Source organism: Phacochoerus africanus, chromosome 1 (assembly GCF_016906955.1).
Source record: "Phacochoerus africanus isolate WHEZ1 chromosome 1, ROS_Pafr_v1, whole genome shotgun sequence".
NCBI lineage: Eukaryota > Metazoa > Chordata > Mammalia > Artiodactyla > Suidae > Phacochoerus > Phacochoerus africanus.
Window position 1 is genome coordinate 6,651,991 of NC_062544.1, and position 18,052 is coordinate 6,670,042.

Here is an 18,052-nt window from a genome sequence, read left to right on the forward strand (position 1 = left end):
CACATGGGAATACTGATTCCAAGCAGCCTTCCGGAAACTCTGAATTTCCAGAATCTTCCACAGACATTCTCATTCACTCTCATTTGCGGTGCATTGAGTGCCTGTTGAGAATCTCGTGTTTGCTGAACATGGGTGTGTGCAGAGCATTCGGTGTTTGTAGAACACCTACGGTTTGCAGTTGAAAGTGTCTGCAGGGGACCTACTGTGTGCAGCGCCCCCTAGTGTGTGCTGACTCTGGCCTCTGAGCTCCAGAGTGTGAGCTGGGGATGAGGGGGACCACTCACCACATTGCAGCCCGCACAGTCAGGCCCGTTCTCGCAGGTTCTGCGGCGAGCTTGAATGCCGCCCCCGCACTGCGCGGTGCACCGTTCCCAGGGACCCCAGCCGGTCCAGAACACGTGGGGGGGGCACAGCAGATGTTCATTGCAGTACCTATAATGAGAGAACCACGAGATAAAAGAATTGCTTTAGTCTAACGTGAGTCCTCGGTCTTTCCGCTCTGGGTCTCTGCACCAGATGCTGAACACATGGGCATGCTCTGCGTGGAGGGGCGCTTGGAATTCCGAGGGGTCGCACGGGGAAGGAGGCAGATGTGGCGCTGGCCATGCTGTGTGTGCACAGACAATGAGATGCGGGAGACAATGAAGAAAATGCTAGACTCACAATGCAGGATGGATCTTCCTGCGCAGCCAATTAAAGGAGAAACAAACAAAACAAAACCCTTCAAATAGACGCCCGCAACATGAGAACACATCGAAAATACCTAAGTAGGGCATTTATCTTCTAAACACAAACACTGAAAGATAAAGGAGGTTAGGAATATCAAGTCAGCAAACTGTGTGTGGAATTCATTTCTCATCCTAAAATCAAATCAGGCCCACAATCCTACTAATATAAGTTAAAGGAAAGTTAGTCTCATTGGGGGTTGCAGCTTCGTGTCGCCTACTTTCTAGGCTACCATGTTCTTAAACTTCTTTGTAGACTCAGGATGATGTCCAGCAACCGTAATTTCAGTGACCATCAGTTATCCCCAAAGAGGTGACAACTACTGACAACTAGTCCAATTTTTTTTTTTTTTTAGTGACGGATTATACTTGTACATGCATATTCCTGTTGCCCACTTTCAGCCAAATACACAAGGCCTTCCTTAGCATTACATGCATCACATTTCTCCTCTGTCTTGAATTCATCACCAGTATTCCTTGTTTCAAGAGGGAAACAAATAAACAAAAAACAGAAACTGAGAAGAAAAGAGCCTGACACTGTACAGGTTACAGCTCCTAGGGAAGATGTTACTTTGCATGTGGCCAAACTCAGGGAGACACAGTTGGCAATTTAAAGGACCACTGAAATTCAGTATTGGAGTTCCTGCTGTGGCTCAGCAGAAATGAATCCAACTAGTATTCATGAGGAGGCAGGTTCGATCCCTGGCCTCGCTCAGTGTGTTTAGGGTCTGGCATTGCTTGTAAGCTTTGGTGTAGGTCACAGATGTGGCTTGGATCCCGCATTGCTGCAGGATGGCAGCTGCAGTCCCGATTCCACCCTTAGTCTGGGAACTTCCATATGCCCCTGGTGCAGCCCTATGAAGAAAAATAAACAAATAAATAAATGGAATCTAATATCCAGCACAAATGAACATCTCCTCAGAAAAGAAAATCATGGACTTGGAGAAGAGACTTGTGGCTGCCGGATGGGAGGGGGAGGGAGTGGGAGGGATCTGGAGCTTGGGCTTATCAGACACAACTTAGAATAGAGTTACAAGGAGATCCTGCTAAATAGCATTGAGCACTTTGTCTAGATACTCATGTTGCAACAGAACAAAGGGTGGGGGGAAAAATGTAATTGTAATGTATACATGTAAGGATAACCTGACCCCCTTGCTGTACAGTGGGAAAATAAAATAAATAAATAAATAAATAAATAAATAAAATAAAAAAGAGATAATAGTGGAAAAACAAACAAATAAATAAATTCAGTATTAAGCCCGAGAGTTTAGCTTCTAGAGAACCCCAGAATGTAAGTTTTTCTGTCTCTTTCCTTCATCCCAGGCCACCTGCCGTCAGACACAAGACAAAGAGGTCCCCGCCTGCCAGGCCGAGTCAGTCACCTTTAACAAGTCTTCCTTATGAATAAACACTTATTCCTGCATGGCACTATGAAAGGCGTTGTCGGGAGTGCGTCCCTGCCACAGAGTGTAAACCTGAGACGAATACAGAGAAATAGACACAAGCGGGTTGTGCTGGACAGAACACACTACCTTTGCTGAAAATGATGTACAGTCCATTTACAGTGTTGTATTAGTGTCAGGTATACAGCAAAGTGAATCAGTGATATGCAAACATATATATGTATATATGTATATTTCCCATTATAGTTTATTACAAGATATTTTTTGCTGTTGTATTTTATATTTTTTATTAGCATATAGTTGATTTGCACTATTGTGTCAATTTCTGCTGTATGGCACAGTGACCCCGTCACACGTATATACACACGTTCCTCTTCTCATATTATCTTCTATCTTGGTCTATCCTGAAAGACTGGATATGTTCCTTGTGCTGTACAGTGGATACAATGCCCGGTGCTATAGAGCAGGACCTTGTTGTGTATCTATTTTATATGCAGCAGTGTGAATATGTTAATCCCAAACTCCCAACGTAGCCCTCCTCTCCCTTTCCCCTTTGCTCAACACAAGTTTGGCTGCTATGTCTGTGAGTCTCTACTTTGTAAATAAGCTCGAGTCATACATTAGAGTTCTTGGATAAGTGATATCTTACGGTATTTGTCTTTCATTTTCTGACCGACGTCCCTTAGCCTGATAATCTCTAGTGTTGTGTGGCTGCAAATGGCAAATTTCATTCTTTTTATGGCTAACTCCACTGTGTGTGTTTATATATTATACATATACATATATAATATATATATACCACATCTGTATATGTGTGTGTTTATATATATATAATATATACCACATCTGTATATGTGTTTATATATAATATATATATACCACATCTGTATATGTGTTTATATATATATAATATATATATACACACCAATCTGTTTATCCACTCCTCTGTGGGAGGGCTCTTAGGTTGCTTCCATGTCTAGGCTACTGAAAACAGTACTGCTGTAAACATATGGTGAATGCATCTTTTTGACCTGTAGTGTTATCCAAATATGTGCCCAAGAGTAGGAATGCTAGATCATCTGGTAACTCCATTTCTAGTTTTTTAAGGAACCTCCATACTACTTTCCATCGTCGGAAAACACCATCTCAATGAGCAAAAAGTAGATTTAGTCAGTAGGTAATTTCCAGAAAGTAGGAAAGGTAATTTGAGGAGCAGAGTTTCCCAACGTCAAATGCTGATATGATTAAACTGTTTTCAGATCAAAGAGGGGACATTTGATGGAGGATGTGATGGCTTCAGAAACAGGCACAGGCACAGAAAACACGAAACATCCACATTAAAGGGAGTCAATTGGATGAAGAGTCCTGAGCAGCAGTGGGTATTCTGGAAATGAACGGAAGGTAGAAAGAGTGAGAAGAGTGAAGGAAAAAGGTGATTGAGGAGGAGCAAACAGGAAAAGGTGACAGGGGTGGAATGAATGGTCTTCATACAGAGTGGAAGAACTTGAACTGTATTTACAGGGAACCAAGGAAATCCCACAAAGCTCCAGAGACAAAAGAGCACCGTCGGAGCTGCAGCAAGCACGGGGCTTCAAGAGCTGGTGTTTCATCTTGCTGGGGATGGAGCTCAGGGGGTGGGAGGAGCTCACTGTGCCTGAGTGTGGGGTCTGAGCCACTGCAGGCCGGTGAGGACACAGCAGGAGGGGCCAGTGGAGCACCTGCCAGCTTGCGAGTCTGCATCTGCAACCATCAAAGGAAGAGGCAATCCACGGTGGGGGCAGGTGAATAAGAAGGGTTAAATGTGGAGTCTGGTGAAGTGGGAATAAGCTGGCAGCTGTGTGGACGTACAGAAAAACGAATAAATAAGAGAGTCCTAAGTTAGCTCCTCAAAGGAAAGTGGGAGGCATATTTTTTCCAGGGAGAGAGGGTTAAGATTTCACAGCAGAAGGACCCCCCAGAGTCCAAAAACCAATCAGGAAAACAACCTAGTCTCTCAATTGTCACACGGAAGAGTGTAGTACTTATCTCTCTTCTTCATGGGTTCAATTTTTAAGACACATAGTCTTTTTGTTTGTTTGTTTTGTTTTTTTGTCTTTTTAGAGCTGCGCCCACAGCATATGGAGGTTCCCAGGCTAGGAGTCGAATCAGAGCTGTTGCTGCCAGACTATGCCAGAGCCACAGCAACACCAGATCCGAGCTGCGTCTGCGACCTACACCACAGCTTACAGCAATGCCGGATCCTTAATCCACTGAGCAAGGCCAGGGATCGAACCCACAACCTCATGGTTCCCAGTTGGATTTGTTTCTGCTGCACAACATCAAGAACTCCAAGACACATAGTCTTGCAGGGCTCTGAGTCTTAGAGCTCCAGACTCTCCACATTCTTACACGTTGGAAAGAAGGGGAAGAAAGCTTCTAATTAAGAGAGTGGATGGAAGAGCCAAAAGAAAATTGAGGACATAACAGATGAAAAACATTTGACCCTAGGAATCCTGTGCAAGCGTGTAGAGTTATAGGAGGTAAGATGCCCTGACTCCTCCATGACTATCAGCACGTGTGCTGGTGCAGGGGGTATTCCAAGAGGAAACCACCATTTGTTTCGAGAACGAGAATGAGCTTGGAAGGAGTAAGTCCAGAAAATGCAGAACATCAGAACTCTCAGCATTTCATTCAAAATAGCCATGTGCGTGAAATAAGCCATTCATGGCAACATAGAGGCAACTAGAGATTCTTATATTAAGTGAAGTAAGTCAGAAAGAGAAAAATAAATACCATATGATATCACTTATATGTGGATTCTAAACTATGGCACAAATGAACCTATCTACAGAACAGAAACATACAGACACGGAGCAGAGACTTCTGACTGCCACGGGGGAAGGGGAAGTGGGAAGAACCAGAAGTTTCGGGTCGGCAGATGCGAATCATTATCTTCAGGATGGATTAAGCAATGAGGTCCTACTGTTCAGCACAGGGAACTACATCCAATCTCTTGGGATAGACCAGGATGGAAGATAATACAGGAAAAGGAATGCATCTATATGTATGACTGGGTCACTTTGCTGTGCAGCAGAAATTGGCACAACACTGTAAGTCAACTACACTTTAATACAAAATAAAAAAAAACAAAAACAGAGCAAACTAATGTGTAAAAATACAACTCAAATATATGATATATCACATCATGATATATGAAACCGGTTTCTAAACAACTTCGAGGGACCAAATCAGGAAAGATTAACTGAGGGTGTGATAGAAAGAAAAAAATATGAAATACATATTCATGCATATGCATGTATAAATAAATACATGAAGGTTTCATTAAAAAATACAAATTAAAAATTAAAAAATTGAAAAAAAGTCCACATGTATCTTCTCTCACTGTGGCCAGAAGACCACCTCCTATTTCTTTTCTTTTTTTTTTCTTTTTGTCTTTTTGCCATTTCTAGGGCCGCTCCCGTGGCATATGGAGGTTCCCAGGCTAGGGGCTGAATCGAAGCTGTAGCCACCGGCCTACACTGCAGCCACAGCAACATGGGATCTGAGCCTCGTCTGCAACCTACACCACAGCTCACGGCAATGCCGGATCCTTAACCCACTGAGCAAGGCCAGGGATCGAACCCGCAACCTCATGGTTCCTAGTCGGATTCGCTAACCACTGAGCCACGATGGGAACTCCAACCTCCTATTTCTAAGACAATTCTACCAACATTTCAAGGGACTGAACATCCTTGATCCCTGACACTAATTTCAGCTTTCAAAGACAAGAACACACCAACCATAAGGATGGAGAGGGCAAAGGAAAATTTTACTAAAAGTTCCCATAAAACCCTTGACTTTTAATAAAAAGCACTGCTGCTAAGCCACCACTTCCCCGCAGCAAAATAAATCATAAGCCACAATCCTTTCTCATCTTTGCCTACCGCAGGCCACCTCGAACGTGCTCAGTATATTATTACAGCTGAAAGTCTTCTGCAGCAGAACCTGGTAACTGCATGCAGCACGGAACTTTCAAACAGTTTTAATAATGCAGTTTGGCTGCACTTTCGAGTTGCCCACCATGTGCCTTCCCTCCTGTTTCTATAGTAGCCTTGTGACAAAGGACACACCAGGATATGTGACTATGTCACCCTCCGCAAGGGACATCAGAGGGAAATAGAAATTGCCAGGTCAGGAATTCCCGTCGTGGCGAAGCGGTTAACAAACCCAACTAGGATTCATGAGGATGTGGGTTTGATCCCTGGCCTCACTCAGTGGGTTAGGGATCCTGAGGTGCCATGAGCTCTGGAGTGGCTCTGGTTTGACCCCTAGTCTGGGAACCTCCATATGCCATGGGTGTGGCCCTAAAAAGCAAAAAAAAAAAAAAAAAGAAAGAAAGTGCAGGTTAGCCTGTCCCTTTATGTCTGGGTTTCACTCCCAAATTCACCCTGGGAGGGGTCTGCTCAGAGGCTAAGCTCTTACAAGCTCCGAACTCTAGATTCTCTGCAATTTCAATGGAGAACTGCCCCTCTGACCCGCTTACGGCTTCAGCCAAAGAACTGCTGCCACTGAGAAACGTACCTCTTGGTAAACTCCTGACTGGGCCTCCAGTGTCTTTCTTGGGCACAAACAACAACGGGCATCTAAAGTGAGTTAATCTTGGTGACTTTGCTTGTGCAAGGATTTTTATTAACTTATGGATTTTAATAAAATCTACACTGTAGATAAGCCATGGGTTCTTCACTCTCTAGTCCTTTACAGACAACTGACTTTCAGCAAATTACAAACTAAATATTTTTGAAATTTTATGGGCTCTCCTGGACCTCTAGTATCTTAAAGCACTGAAAGTCACAGGCACATTTCAGGACGCATTAAAAACACACAATGGAATACTACTCAGCCATAAAAAGAACGAAATAATGCCATTTGCAGCAACATGGATGGAACTAGAGACTCTTATACTGAGTGAAGTCAGAAAGAGAAAGACAAATACCATATGATATCACTTACATCTGGAATCTAACATAAGGCACAAATGAACCTTTCCACAGAAAAGAAAATCATGGACTTGGAGAATAGACTTGTGGTTGCCGAGGGGGAGGGAGTGGAGTGGTTGGGGAGCTTGGGGTTAATAGATGCAAACTATTGCCTTTGGAATGGATTAGCAATGAGATCCTGCTGTGTAGCACTGAGAACTATGTCTAGTCACTTAGGATGGAGCATGATAATGTGAGAAAAAAGAACATATACATGGATGCGTAACTGGGTCACCATGCTGTACAGTAGAAAAAAAATTGTATTGGGGAAATAACTATTAAAAAATAATAATAACAAAAAAATTAAGATCTTAATTTTGCCAATGACTGCTCATTCTCCATGTGCATTTAAAAGTGAATTAAGAACCCAGCAATGCTTCTCCATAAACTACCCATTTTTTTTCCACAAACCTAGTCTCTGTGAAGAAAACTGCCTTTCATAATGCTGCATAAACTAGATTCTCAACACCGTATCGTGTTCCCTGTCCTATTTCTTCATGCTACAAACTGTGTTCAGTTCGGATCAGCCCACGCTAGTTTGTCACTGCAACCTGCTAGGCAGAACCAAGCTGATCCTGGTTTGGTTCAAGTGATTTCTCACTGGTTTGCTCCACGTGATTGTTCCTTTGCTGGACCACACTGGAATGATGGAATCTTTTATGGCACTAGAGAAACTGAATGTGTATTAAGTCCTCCACGATATGATTTTTTTTTGTCTTTTTGTCTTTTGTCTTTGTTGTTGTTGTTGTTGTTGTTGTTGCTATTTCTTGGGCCGCACCCGAGGCATATGGAGGTTCCCAGGCTAGGGGTTGAATCGGAGCCGTAGCCACCGGCCTACGCCAGAGCCACAGCAACGCGGGATCCGAGCTGCGTCTGCAACCTACACCACAGCTCACGGCACGATATGATTTTTTACCCCAAGAGAAAGCTAAGGGAACCAGTAGGGAAGAGTAACGATAATGACTTGGAAAGAGCATCACTTTGGCTCTTCATGGGATCAGGAAGTTTGCCTATGAAGATGAAGACAAATCGTATCATAAACCCCCATCCATTCCTGGGTCTCTTAAATTTGATAATGCAGTGGAAAGACTCTAATGTGGTCTCCATGAGTCTGACTTCCTGGAATTCACTTCTTCTGCAATCCCCTCCCACTCAGTGAGGGTGCAACCTGGGATTTGCTTCTAACCAATAGACTGTGGCAAAGATGACAGGCTCTCACTTCCGTGATTATGTTACGTTCCACCAAAATATCCTTCTTTCCAGTAACTCTTTGCTGTGCTGGCTCTGAGGAAGGTGTCAAGGAACTGAGGGCAGCCTCTGGCAAACATGACCTTGGTCTTTGGTGCAGTCTTGTGACATCCTGAAGCAAAGGACCCAGGTAAGCTATGTCCAGACTGTGAACCCACAGGAACTGTGAGCCAGGAAGCAGGTGGTGCTTTAGGCAGCTAAGTTTGAAGTAATATTATTATGAATGACACTAAAATAGTTGTCAGATCTTGGCACCTAAACATGTGGTGCTACTATAAGAAATACCTAAACATACAAAAGAGGCTTGAGGACCAGAGAATAAGGAGAAGCAAGTAGAATTTTTGTGGAGCATGGTATAGCGAACCTAAATCACCTTGAATAGACTGTTGGTATAAATAAATGTAAACTTTGAGGATGCTGCCAGCCAGGGATTAGAAGGAGACAGAATAAAGAACACACCTCAACAACAAAGCCAACCCAATTAGAAAACGGGCAAAGACCTAGATATTTTCAAAAAAGACGTACAGATGGCCAAAGAAACCCATGGGAAGATGCTCAACATCATTTGTCCTTAGGGAAATGTCAATCAAAACCATGAGACACCTTTTTATACTTGCTAGAAAGGCTATAATCAAAGAATGGAAAATAAAACTTGTTGGCAAGGATGTTGTGAAATCAGAACCCTTGTACCTTGCTGGTAGCTATGTAGATGGTGAAGCTGCTGTAGAAAACAAATTGGCAGTTGCTCTGAAATCTAAGCATAGAATTAACATATGACCAAGCAACCACATATATATACATATACGCAATCACACACACATATGTACACACAATACACACACACGCACACACACACGTATGCATGTATATACTCTTTCGTATATACACAAAAGAACTGCAACAAGGACTTGAACAGATATTTGAATGCCAGTGTTCACTACAGCATTATTCTCAATAACCAAAAGGTGGAAATAACGCAAACATCTACTGATAGGTGAATGGATCATGACGATATGGTACGGCCATGCAGAGGAATATTACTCAGCCCTAAAAAGAAGTGATGTTCTCATACATGCTATAAAACGAAAACAATGTGCTAAGTGAAGTAAGCGAGATACAAGATGGCAAATATTGTACAATTGCTTCTAATTATCTTAAATTTCCTAAATAAGCAAAATTACAGATCTGAGGTTGCCAGAAGCTGCAGGGAGGAAATAATAGGGAGTTATTGCTTAATGGTTAGCGTGTCTGTTTGGGATGATGCAAAAGTTTTGGAAATAGTGTTATGTTTGCACAATACTGTAACTATAAATGATGCCACTGAACTAAACGCTTAAAAATGGTTATATAGCATATTTCATGTTACATATATAAAACATTATATATATATGATACACAGATTTTTAAAAAATTAAAAGGAAATAGGATCATGTTATTAGAAGCTGGAAGAAGTAAGAATGTCTTTATTCAAGGAAGAAAGCTTCCAAAATTGGCTCTGCAGTTATAGGGAAAGCAGAACACATCGTGACATGAGATATATAGTTAAGGAAATTTCCAAGCAGTATGTTGAAGGTTATGCCTCTTTTCTTCTTGCTGCTCATAGCAAAATGTGAGAGGAAAAAAAATGAGGGAAGCAAAATTAAACCGAAGGAAACAGGATGGTTTTGGAAATTCTTAGCCTCTCCTGATGGCAAAAGATGCTAAAATGAAGAAGGAGCTTTTGCGCACTGTCAGGAAAGGCTGACATAGAGCAAAACGCTGAGGCTGTGACTGTACAACCTTTTGCGAAAACCTTGAAAAGATCAAAAGATCAGGGTGGTCGTCAGTCACACAAAGAGTCCTTCCAAAAGGTCAAGTGTGAGAATTGCAGATGCTCTCCATCACAAGTGGGCTGGAGGGGGCTGTCCCTCAGCGATCTCAGCAGATCCCCAGGTAGAGCAGGGTTATTTCAGAAAGATCTGCGGGGACAGATTTGTTTAGAGGAATAACCCCCAAGGAAATTCACAGACGACGGATCGAGTTTATTTCAGCAAAAACACTACCAGCATAGACTAAAATGGACAGAGAACGTATAAATGAAATGAGGCTGTTGGAAACACAACATCCTACTGGCAGGAAGCAGGCTGACACAATGGCCCACCTGCAAGCAGACCCTACCTCCGTGGGAAAGGAAGGAAGGCTCAGGAAGCGGAAGAGAGAGCCCAGAAGGCATAGCCAAGAAGTTTTAAACTTCAAGGATTATGCCCAAGCCTTTACGTTTAAGCAAGCAACTCCAAACACTTGTCAGAAGAGATTTCAGAATTTCTATAGAGCAGCGGTTCCACTGTACTTCCCATTTTCCCCCTTTGCCTGCCCCACTGTGTGTACGCTGGGTGTGTTGGTGGCAGAGAGCTTGTCTCTCAGGTTAAAGATGGACAGACTAAGATAAACTGCACCCAGGGAGACCCATTCACATCTGGGTCTGATTTAAATGATAAGGTTCTGATATGGGGGCAATGAGGGAATGGTATACCACTTCTGGGGCACTTGGGAGTGGAGGAAGTGCATTTTGTGTGTGGCAGGGACAAGCGTGGCAGGGACAGACAGTCAACTGAGGCAGATAAACTCTGCAGCTCTGCCTCTTGTATTGACTTCCTGTGTGATGCCCTCTCATGATCTAGGACCAGGTCTGTGACTTACTTCTTACCAACAGAATGTGGCAAGGTGCTGGTAGGTCACCTTTGCAATGACATAACATAGGAAAGTGACGTCCCTCTTACAAGGAGACTCTCTTTCTTGCTGGATTTGAAGAAGCATGTCACCATGTTGGGAAGGCTAATTTGGCATGAAACTGAGCCCAGTCTCAGGCTGATGACTGGTGAGACACTGAGGTCATCTGTGTGACAGCCTAAAAGGAACTGAATACTGATTGAAAACAAAAAAATCATGGGATCTTGCAAGTAAATCCTTCCCCTGTTGAGCCTCAGGTGTGACCACGATTCTGGCTGAGCAGAGAACCCAGGTGAGTCTTTTAGGAACTCCTGGTCCCCTGAATCTGTGAGGTGATGAATGCGTGCTGTTTTAAGCCATTAAGTTTGTGGAGCTATCGTTGCACAGCAGGATAAAATAAATAAGGACAATAGTATTTGCATTTTGTTGGTATTTACATAGAGATCCATTGTATCAATCTCTTTGGGAATCGGTGCTTCTACTCAGTTTCTACTACACAAGAAAATCATTTTCCAAGAAACTGTAGAACAGAAAAACAAAGAGCCCATGCTTTTTAAAGCGCATCTAGAAAATACGTTAGTATTGTCTTTATCCATTATTGAGACAAAAAATGAAGTGAACATTTCTGAGATTTCTGTTGTAATAAAGCTCTCCTTGAGTGTTTCGCATATGAGAGATTTTGTCCCAAAGGAAAAGTCACTAACTATAATCCTAGTTAATGAACTGAGGGATATTTTGGGGAAGGGTCCCTTTATCTGTTTGTGGCCACTCAGGGGTTCTTTAGGATTGATGGTGTGTAAATAAGCATGAGGATGCAAAGCAATGAAATTAGAATACACCCTCACACCATGCACAAAAATAAACTCCAAATGGTGGAAAGACTTAAACATAAGACAAGACACCATCAAACTCCTAGAAGAGAACATAGGCAAAATCCTCTCTGACATCATCCTCATGAATATTTTCTCAGGTCAGTCTCCCAAAGCAACAGAAATAAGAGCAAAAATAAGCCAATGGAAACTAATCAAACTGAAAAGCTTTTGCACAGCAAAGGAAACCAAAAAGAAAACAAAAAGACAACTTACAGAATGGGAGAAAATAGTTTCAAATGATGCAATGGACAAGGGCTTAATCTCTAGAATATATAAACAACTTATACAACCGAACAGCAAAAAAGCCAATCGACCAATGGAAAAATGGGCAAAAGACCTGAATAGACTGTTTTCCAAGGAAGATATACAGCTGGGAAACAAGCACATGAAAAAATGCTCAACATCACTGATTATAAGAGAAATGCAAATCAAAACTACCATGAGGTACCACCTCACACCAGTCAGAATGGCCATCATTAATAAGTCCACAAATAACAATTGCTGGAGGGATTGTGGAGAAAAGGGAACCCTTCTGCACTGCTGGTGGGTATGTAAACTGGTACAGCCACTATGGAGAACAGTGTGGAGACACCTTAGAAACCTATACATAGCACTTCCATATGACCCCGCAATCCCACTCTAGGGCATATATCCGGACAAAACTCTACTTAAAAGAGACACATGCACCTTCATGTTCACTGCAGCACTATTCACAATAGCAAAGACATGGAAACAACCCAAATGGCCATCAACGGATGATTGGATTAGGAAGATGTGGTATATATACCCAATGGAATACTTACTACTCGGCCATAAAAAAGAAGGACATAATGCCATTTGCAGCAACATGGATGGAACTAGAGACTCTCATACTGAGTGAAATGAGCCAGAAAGACAAAGACAAATACCATATGATATCACTCATATCTAGTATTTAATATACAGCACAAATGAACCTTTCCACAGAAAAGAAAATCATGGACTTGGAGAACAGACTTGTGGCTGCCCAACGGGAGAGGGAGGGAGTGGGAGGGATCAGGAGCTTGGGGTTATCGGATGCAACTTGGAATAGATTTACATGGAGATCCTGCTGAGTAGCATCAAGAACTATGTCTGGGTACTTATATTGCAATAGAACAAAGGGTGGGAAAAAAAATGTATACATGTAAGCACTGGTCCCCATGCTGTACAGCGAGAAAAAAAATAAAAATAAAAGTGAATTAAAAAAAATAAGCATGGTGAGATTTTATTAATGCTCACGTATGTCCAGTCCTTGGTCTTTGGTCCCTCCCCATGGAGACCAGGGACTCCTTCAATCTTAAGTTTCGTTCTCGAATATCCCTTTTGTTAGAATCACAGTGGTATTTCTTTATATTACGTAGATGGAGAGCTTTCCCACATAACAGGGCAAAGAAATCTAAGACTCTCTTGCTTGTGAAGACCGAGAAAGAGCTGTCATGTGTTTGTTTTCCCCAGTTTTCAGGAACGTCTTGATTGCCCCAAGAAAGGCTGTTCACAGGGGAACTTTGCCTGGATCACAGCCCCTGTCCTTACCATCCTCAAGTCCAAACTGTTCCTCATCAAGCAAATATTCATCCAGCCCAAGTGCGTAAAATCAGAACATTTCAAACGGAAGTTCCGCAAACACATTAGCCGTCCTGATTTTTTTTCCCAAGAAGGAAGGTTTATGAACACTGGGAAACGGATACAGAACGCACATCCGTGTTAACCACACAGCTTCTTTCTTCCTGTGTGCTCAGCCCGGCAAAGGTGATGACAGGGGTGAGGTTTGTGGAGGTGTCGTGATCCCGGGGTGGCTTTGCACTGATGAAAGTGACTTCGCTTGAATGGGCTCCATTCTGTGACAATGTATAGCATTTTAAAATTTATAACCCATTTAAAATCTTACAATGCTGGGAAATAGCAGGGAGACAACTTTCCCATAATCGACTTTCCCACTTATCAGCTGGTGTCAGATGGGAAATGACAGGCTTGCGTAAGACTGTCACTGGGGACTGCTTCAAAATCGACCAACCCTGCCTGGTAAAAATCACCCTTCGTTCTCCTCAGAGTCAAAAGAAGGGAATCTTTATTGGTAATTTAGGAACACAGTGAAGAAAGAAAAGCATGATTCTCTACATTTAATTTCAGGTTGTAATAAATGTCTAGTAGAGAATGATCTATACACTAAGCCTGTTGGTTTTGTCTACATAAGGATTAATCACGTAGCAAATAACTGCATACAGTACTCTTATTAGGCTCCAACTGGACCCATTTCACTAGATACAAGCCTTGTTACATTTTATTTAAAAGGCATTAAAAGCCACTTTGCTTATGCATCAATAGGGTAAATGTATGTGAGTATGGAGAATAAGAATCCTGAAAGTGATGTGAAATTCACCTAAATGGACTTTCTCTCAATAGCCATAAACAGGAATGTACTTTAAATATGCAAGAAAGAGTCAAGTATTACAACTGCAGATTTTATGAAGCCCAAATCGAATGTCTGGGCCTATAAAAGGCAACAAAGTGTCAAACGTGAGACTGAAATAATATACCCCCAGGGCAGGCTGAAGGCTTAAAATACACATAGAAAAGGATCCCTCCCTCTGGGATGTCCTGCAGCTTCCCAGAGGGTAGCTGTTAATAGATAAGCATGTAGCCATTAGTAGTCATAAATATAAGAAAAATACTATGTTCTCACTCATATGCCAGTTGCTTAGTGATGGAAAACTTACCTCATCTGATCCATCTGAACCCAGGATCAGCCCAGGTCCTATTTGCAATTGTAGATTGAGACCAGCCTAGTTGAATTCTAACAAGAACAAGCACTACCTAGCAGACCCGCCTGCCTAGTCTCCAGGGAGCCCAGCCCAGCACTGCCCCCTGCTTCTGGGTCTCCAATCCCCAGGGAACGGCCCAGCTGAGTGTACTCTGCAGGCTCCTCTATGGCCCCCGTGATGCTGTCACCCTCAAGCTTTGGTCAAAATGAAAGGATGTCAGCCAAGGAGGAGGGCCACTGAGCCCAACACAACTGGATGCCACTATAAGCTGAGTAAGATCCAAAACGAAAACCGCCGGGAGACCGACCACGCTGGAATGACAGTAAGCATGAGGATAGCGATGCAGGAGCAGAGAGGGTGCCTACCTTTCCTCGCGGTTCTGTCCCACACACACCCGGCCCCCGTGCCGGGGCGTGGGGTTGCTGCAGGACCTCTGGCGCACCTGGAAGCCGATCCCGCAGGTGGTGCTGCACGGAGACCACGAGGTCCAGGGGGTCCAGCCTCCATTCCTGGGAGAGGAAGCATCAGGGTCACTGGAGCCACACCTCTGTTTGCACCCACCCCCAAATTCACATTCTCCCGCAGGGACCACTGCTTGTGAGCTGCGAAGGAAGAGGGAGCGAACAGCCATGGGGATGAGTGAACTGTTAGAGGGGTCTCGACCACTGTGAGGTCCCCCCCCCCGCCCAGGTATCTGATTTTAAGATCCAAATAGAAACTTTGAGAGTCAAGCTGTATGTACACTGTAAATAATTAAAAATTGGCTCTATTAGAAACAATTCAGGAAGTTTAGCTGTCACAAGGTTAAGTCCATGAAAAATAATGTTATTGCATTGAAAAGTAAGTAGAGATGAATCCTTGAAACCTTTAGAGTTTATGATTTTATTGGACTGTTACCATATCAGTTAAATCTATGAAAAGCGCACATTTGAACAAAATAATCATCTAAAAGCTTGCTTTAAAAATCTATTAACATTAGTGAAAATTAGCAACTCCTTTGATAGCTTTCCTAGTCATAAAGAGCATCAAAGGAGTTTCCTGCTGTAGCACAGCAGGTTAAGGATCAGGCATTGGTGTAGCTGTGGCTGGGTCACAGCTGCAGCTCAGATTCAATCCCTGGCCCAGGAACTTCCATCCGCCTAGGGTGCAGCCAAACCACCCCCCCCCAAAAAAAACCCCCTATAATATTCAAAGTATTAAAACAAGCTTTACTAGAAATGAAGAATGGATATTTTAAATTCAGAGTCTTGGCGTTTTCTCGCAATGTGACAAAGATACAGTGTATAAAGAAGTGCAGGGAGGGAGAGGGAGTGGAATGGATTGGGAGCTTGGGGTTAACGGATGCAAACTATTGCTTTTAGAATGGATTAACAATGAGATCCTGCTGTGTAGCACTGAGAACTATGTCTAGTTACATATGACGGAGCGTGATAATGGGAGAAAAAAGAATATATACATGTATGTGTAACTGGGTCCCCATGCTGTACAGTGGAAAAAAAAATTGCGTTGAGGAAATAACAATAAAAAAGTGCAAACTGTGTATATCTTTTTTATGTAATTTTACATAAGTAAAAAAATAAGGTAAATGTATTAAAAATATAAAATAAAAATACAATGAATCACTTTTATAAAAGTGGTTTGTAAGATAAGCTGTTGACAGCTTAAGAAAAAATTTTAGTATTGATTTTTTTCCTTAAACTGTCTGCATGTAGAATGTTTATAATTTAAATATCTCCCTTAGCAGTTCGTCCCTGCTATGTAAAAACAAACTACAGGAATTTAAAATCTTCAAGTATTGAAATATCAGTTTAATCCAGAGCCCAAACTCCAACATAGACGAAGGTTTACTGCATGTAGAAATAATTTTACTTCTCTAATGGCATATGGATTTCTGAATGGATATTACTTTCATCTGTGGGATTTACATTTCCGCTGGAAAAAAAAAATCAACTCACATTAATTCTAACCTTACTTTATATATGCCTTTAGAAGCATGCAGGTCCACAGCTACGCCATTCAAGCTCAAGGTATAAACAACAAATTGAATATGTAATTTCTAACACAATTACAAAGGAAAGTTCCTCTGAGAAAATTCTTAGTATATTTATTCTTTCTCTATTTTCTGAAGCTTAACAGTCATCTACTGTTAAAATACATAGTGATACCTCGATGTATGGTATAAAAAGCTTCTTTATGATACTATAACATAAATAACACAAAATAAGACAGATCCTCTCAAGTTGCTCCTAAAGGTAATTAGTATCTTATAGTCCATGACATTCACAATTTTTTTTTTTTTTTTTGCTTTTAAGGACCGCACCTGTGACATATGGAGGTTCCCAGGCTAGGGGTTGAATCAGAGCTACAGCTGCCAGCCTACACGATAGCCAGAGCAACCAACGTGGGATCTGAGCCACATCTACGACCTACACCACAGCTCATGGCAACACCAGATCTTTAACCCACTGAGCAAGGACAGGGATCGAACCCACAACCTCACGGTTCCTACTCAGATGCGTTTCCGCCGCGCCACGACAGGAACACTGACAGTCACAATTTTTAAAAGTGTCCAAATAATTTTCTGAATTTACAGACAAAAATAGCATTTTCAACATGAGTAAAATGACGTTTTCACTTTCAGAGTTCTTTAGGTAGGAAAACCGATGGTTAAATAAGGCAGGAAACACTGTTTCCAAAATTGTTTGGAAATTCTTCATTTCCTAAACCTTTTAACAAACATGGTATCTTATACTACATTGTCTACTTACAGCATACGGAACATGCTGTATTCAGGGAGGGAGGTCAATGGAGGAATGTGTACGTAATAGGAATATAATATCTGGGGGAATAAATGAGTGTATTGTCCATGCATGTGGTTATTCTACAGAGCTGGGTTTGCTGCTCAGAGGCAGACATAGCAGCAGGCAACCACCAAAGAAATAGCATCAAGGAAGCATGTATCATTAGAGGGATCATTTTTTGTGATTAAGTCAACCCCAAATCATCTACTTATGCATCAAAAACATGCGTTTCTTTGATTTTCAGGCTTAAAATAATCACTAACTGCATCACATTCCAACCAGAGCCGCGGAGGTATCAATAAACAAGTCACAGCACTCAATAGTCCTTTTTTTCCCCCATCAAACAGTATAAAAAAGAATATTAGCCACTTATTATAATCTTCCAACAATCACAATTCTAGAGCCGTTTTAAAGTTGCTGCCAGGCATCAGTGGAAACCATCTTAGTTTTATAGAAATGATGCATCCGTAATGCAATGTCGATAGGCTTTTGTTTC

The 18,052-nt window shown here is 42.1% G+C and overlaps 1 protein-coding gene across 2 annotated transcripts in view; it reads right to left on the minus strand.

The window, feature by feature from the left end:
- SEMA5A (semaphorin 5A) overlaps positions 1 to 18,052 on the minus strand; it is a 525,937-nt gene that overhangs the window by 59,212 nt on the left and 448,673 nt on the right. For both annotated transcript variants that reach the window (XM_047769187.1, XM_047769155.1), the window contains 2 exons: positions 15,121 to 15,264; positions 285 to 432 (listed from right to left, as the gene is read on the minus strand). In XM_047769187.1, coding sequence (XP_047625143.1) covers positions 285 to 432; positions 15,121 to 15,264 — 292 coding nt within the window. The remainder of the gene's footprint in view (positions 1 to 284; positions 433 to 15,120; positions 15,265 to 18,052) is intronic.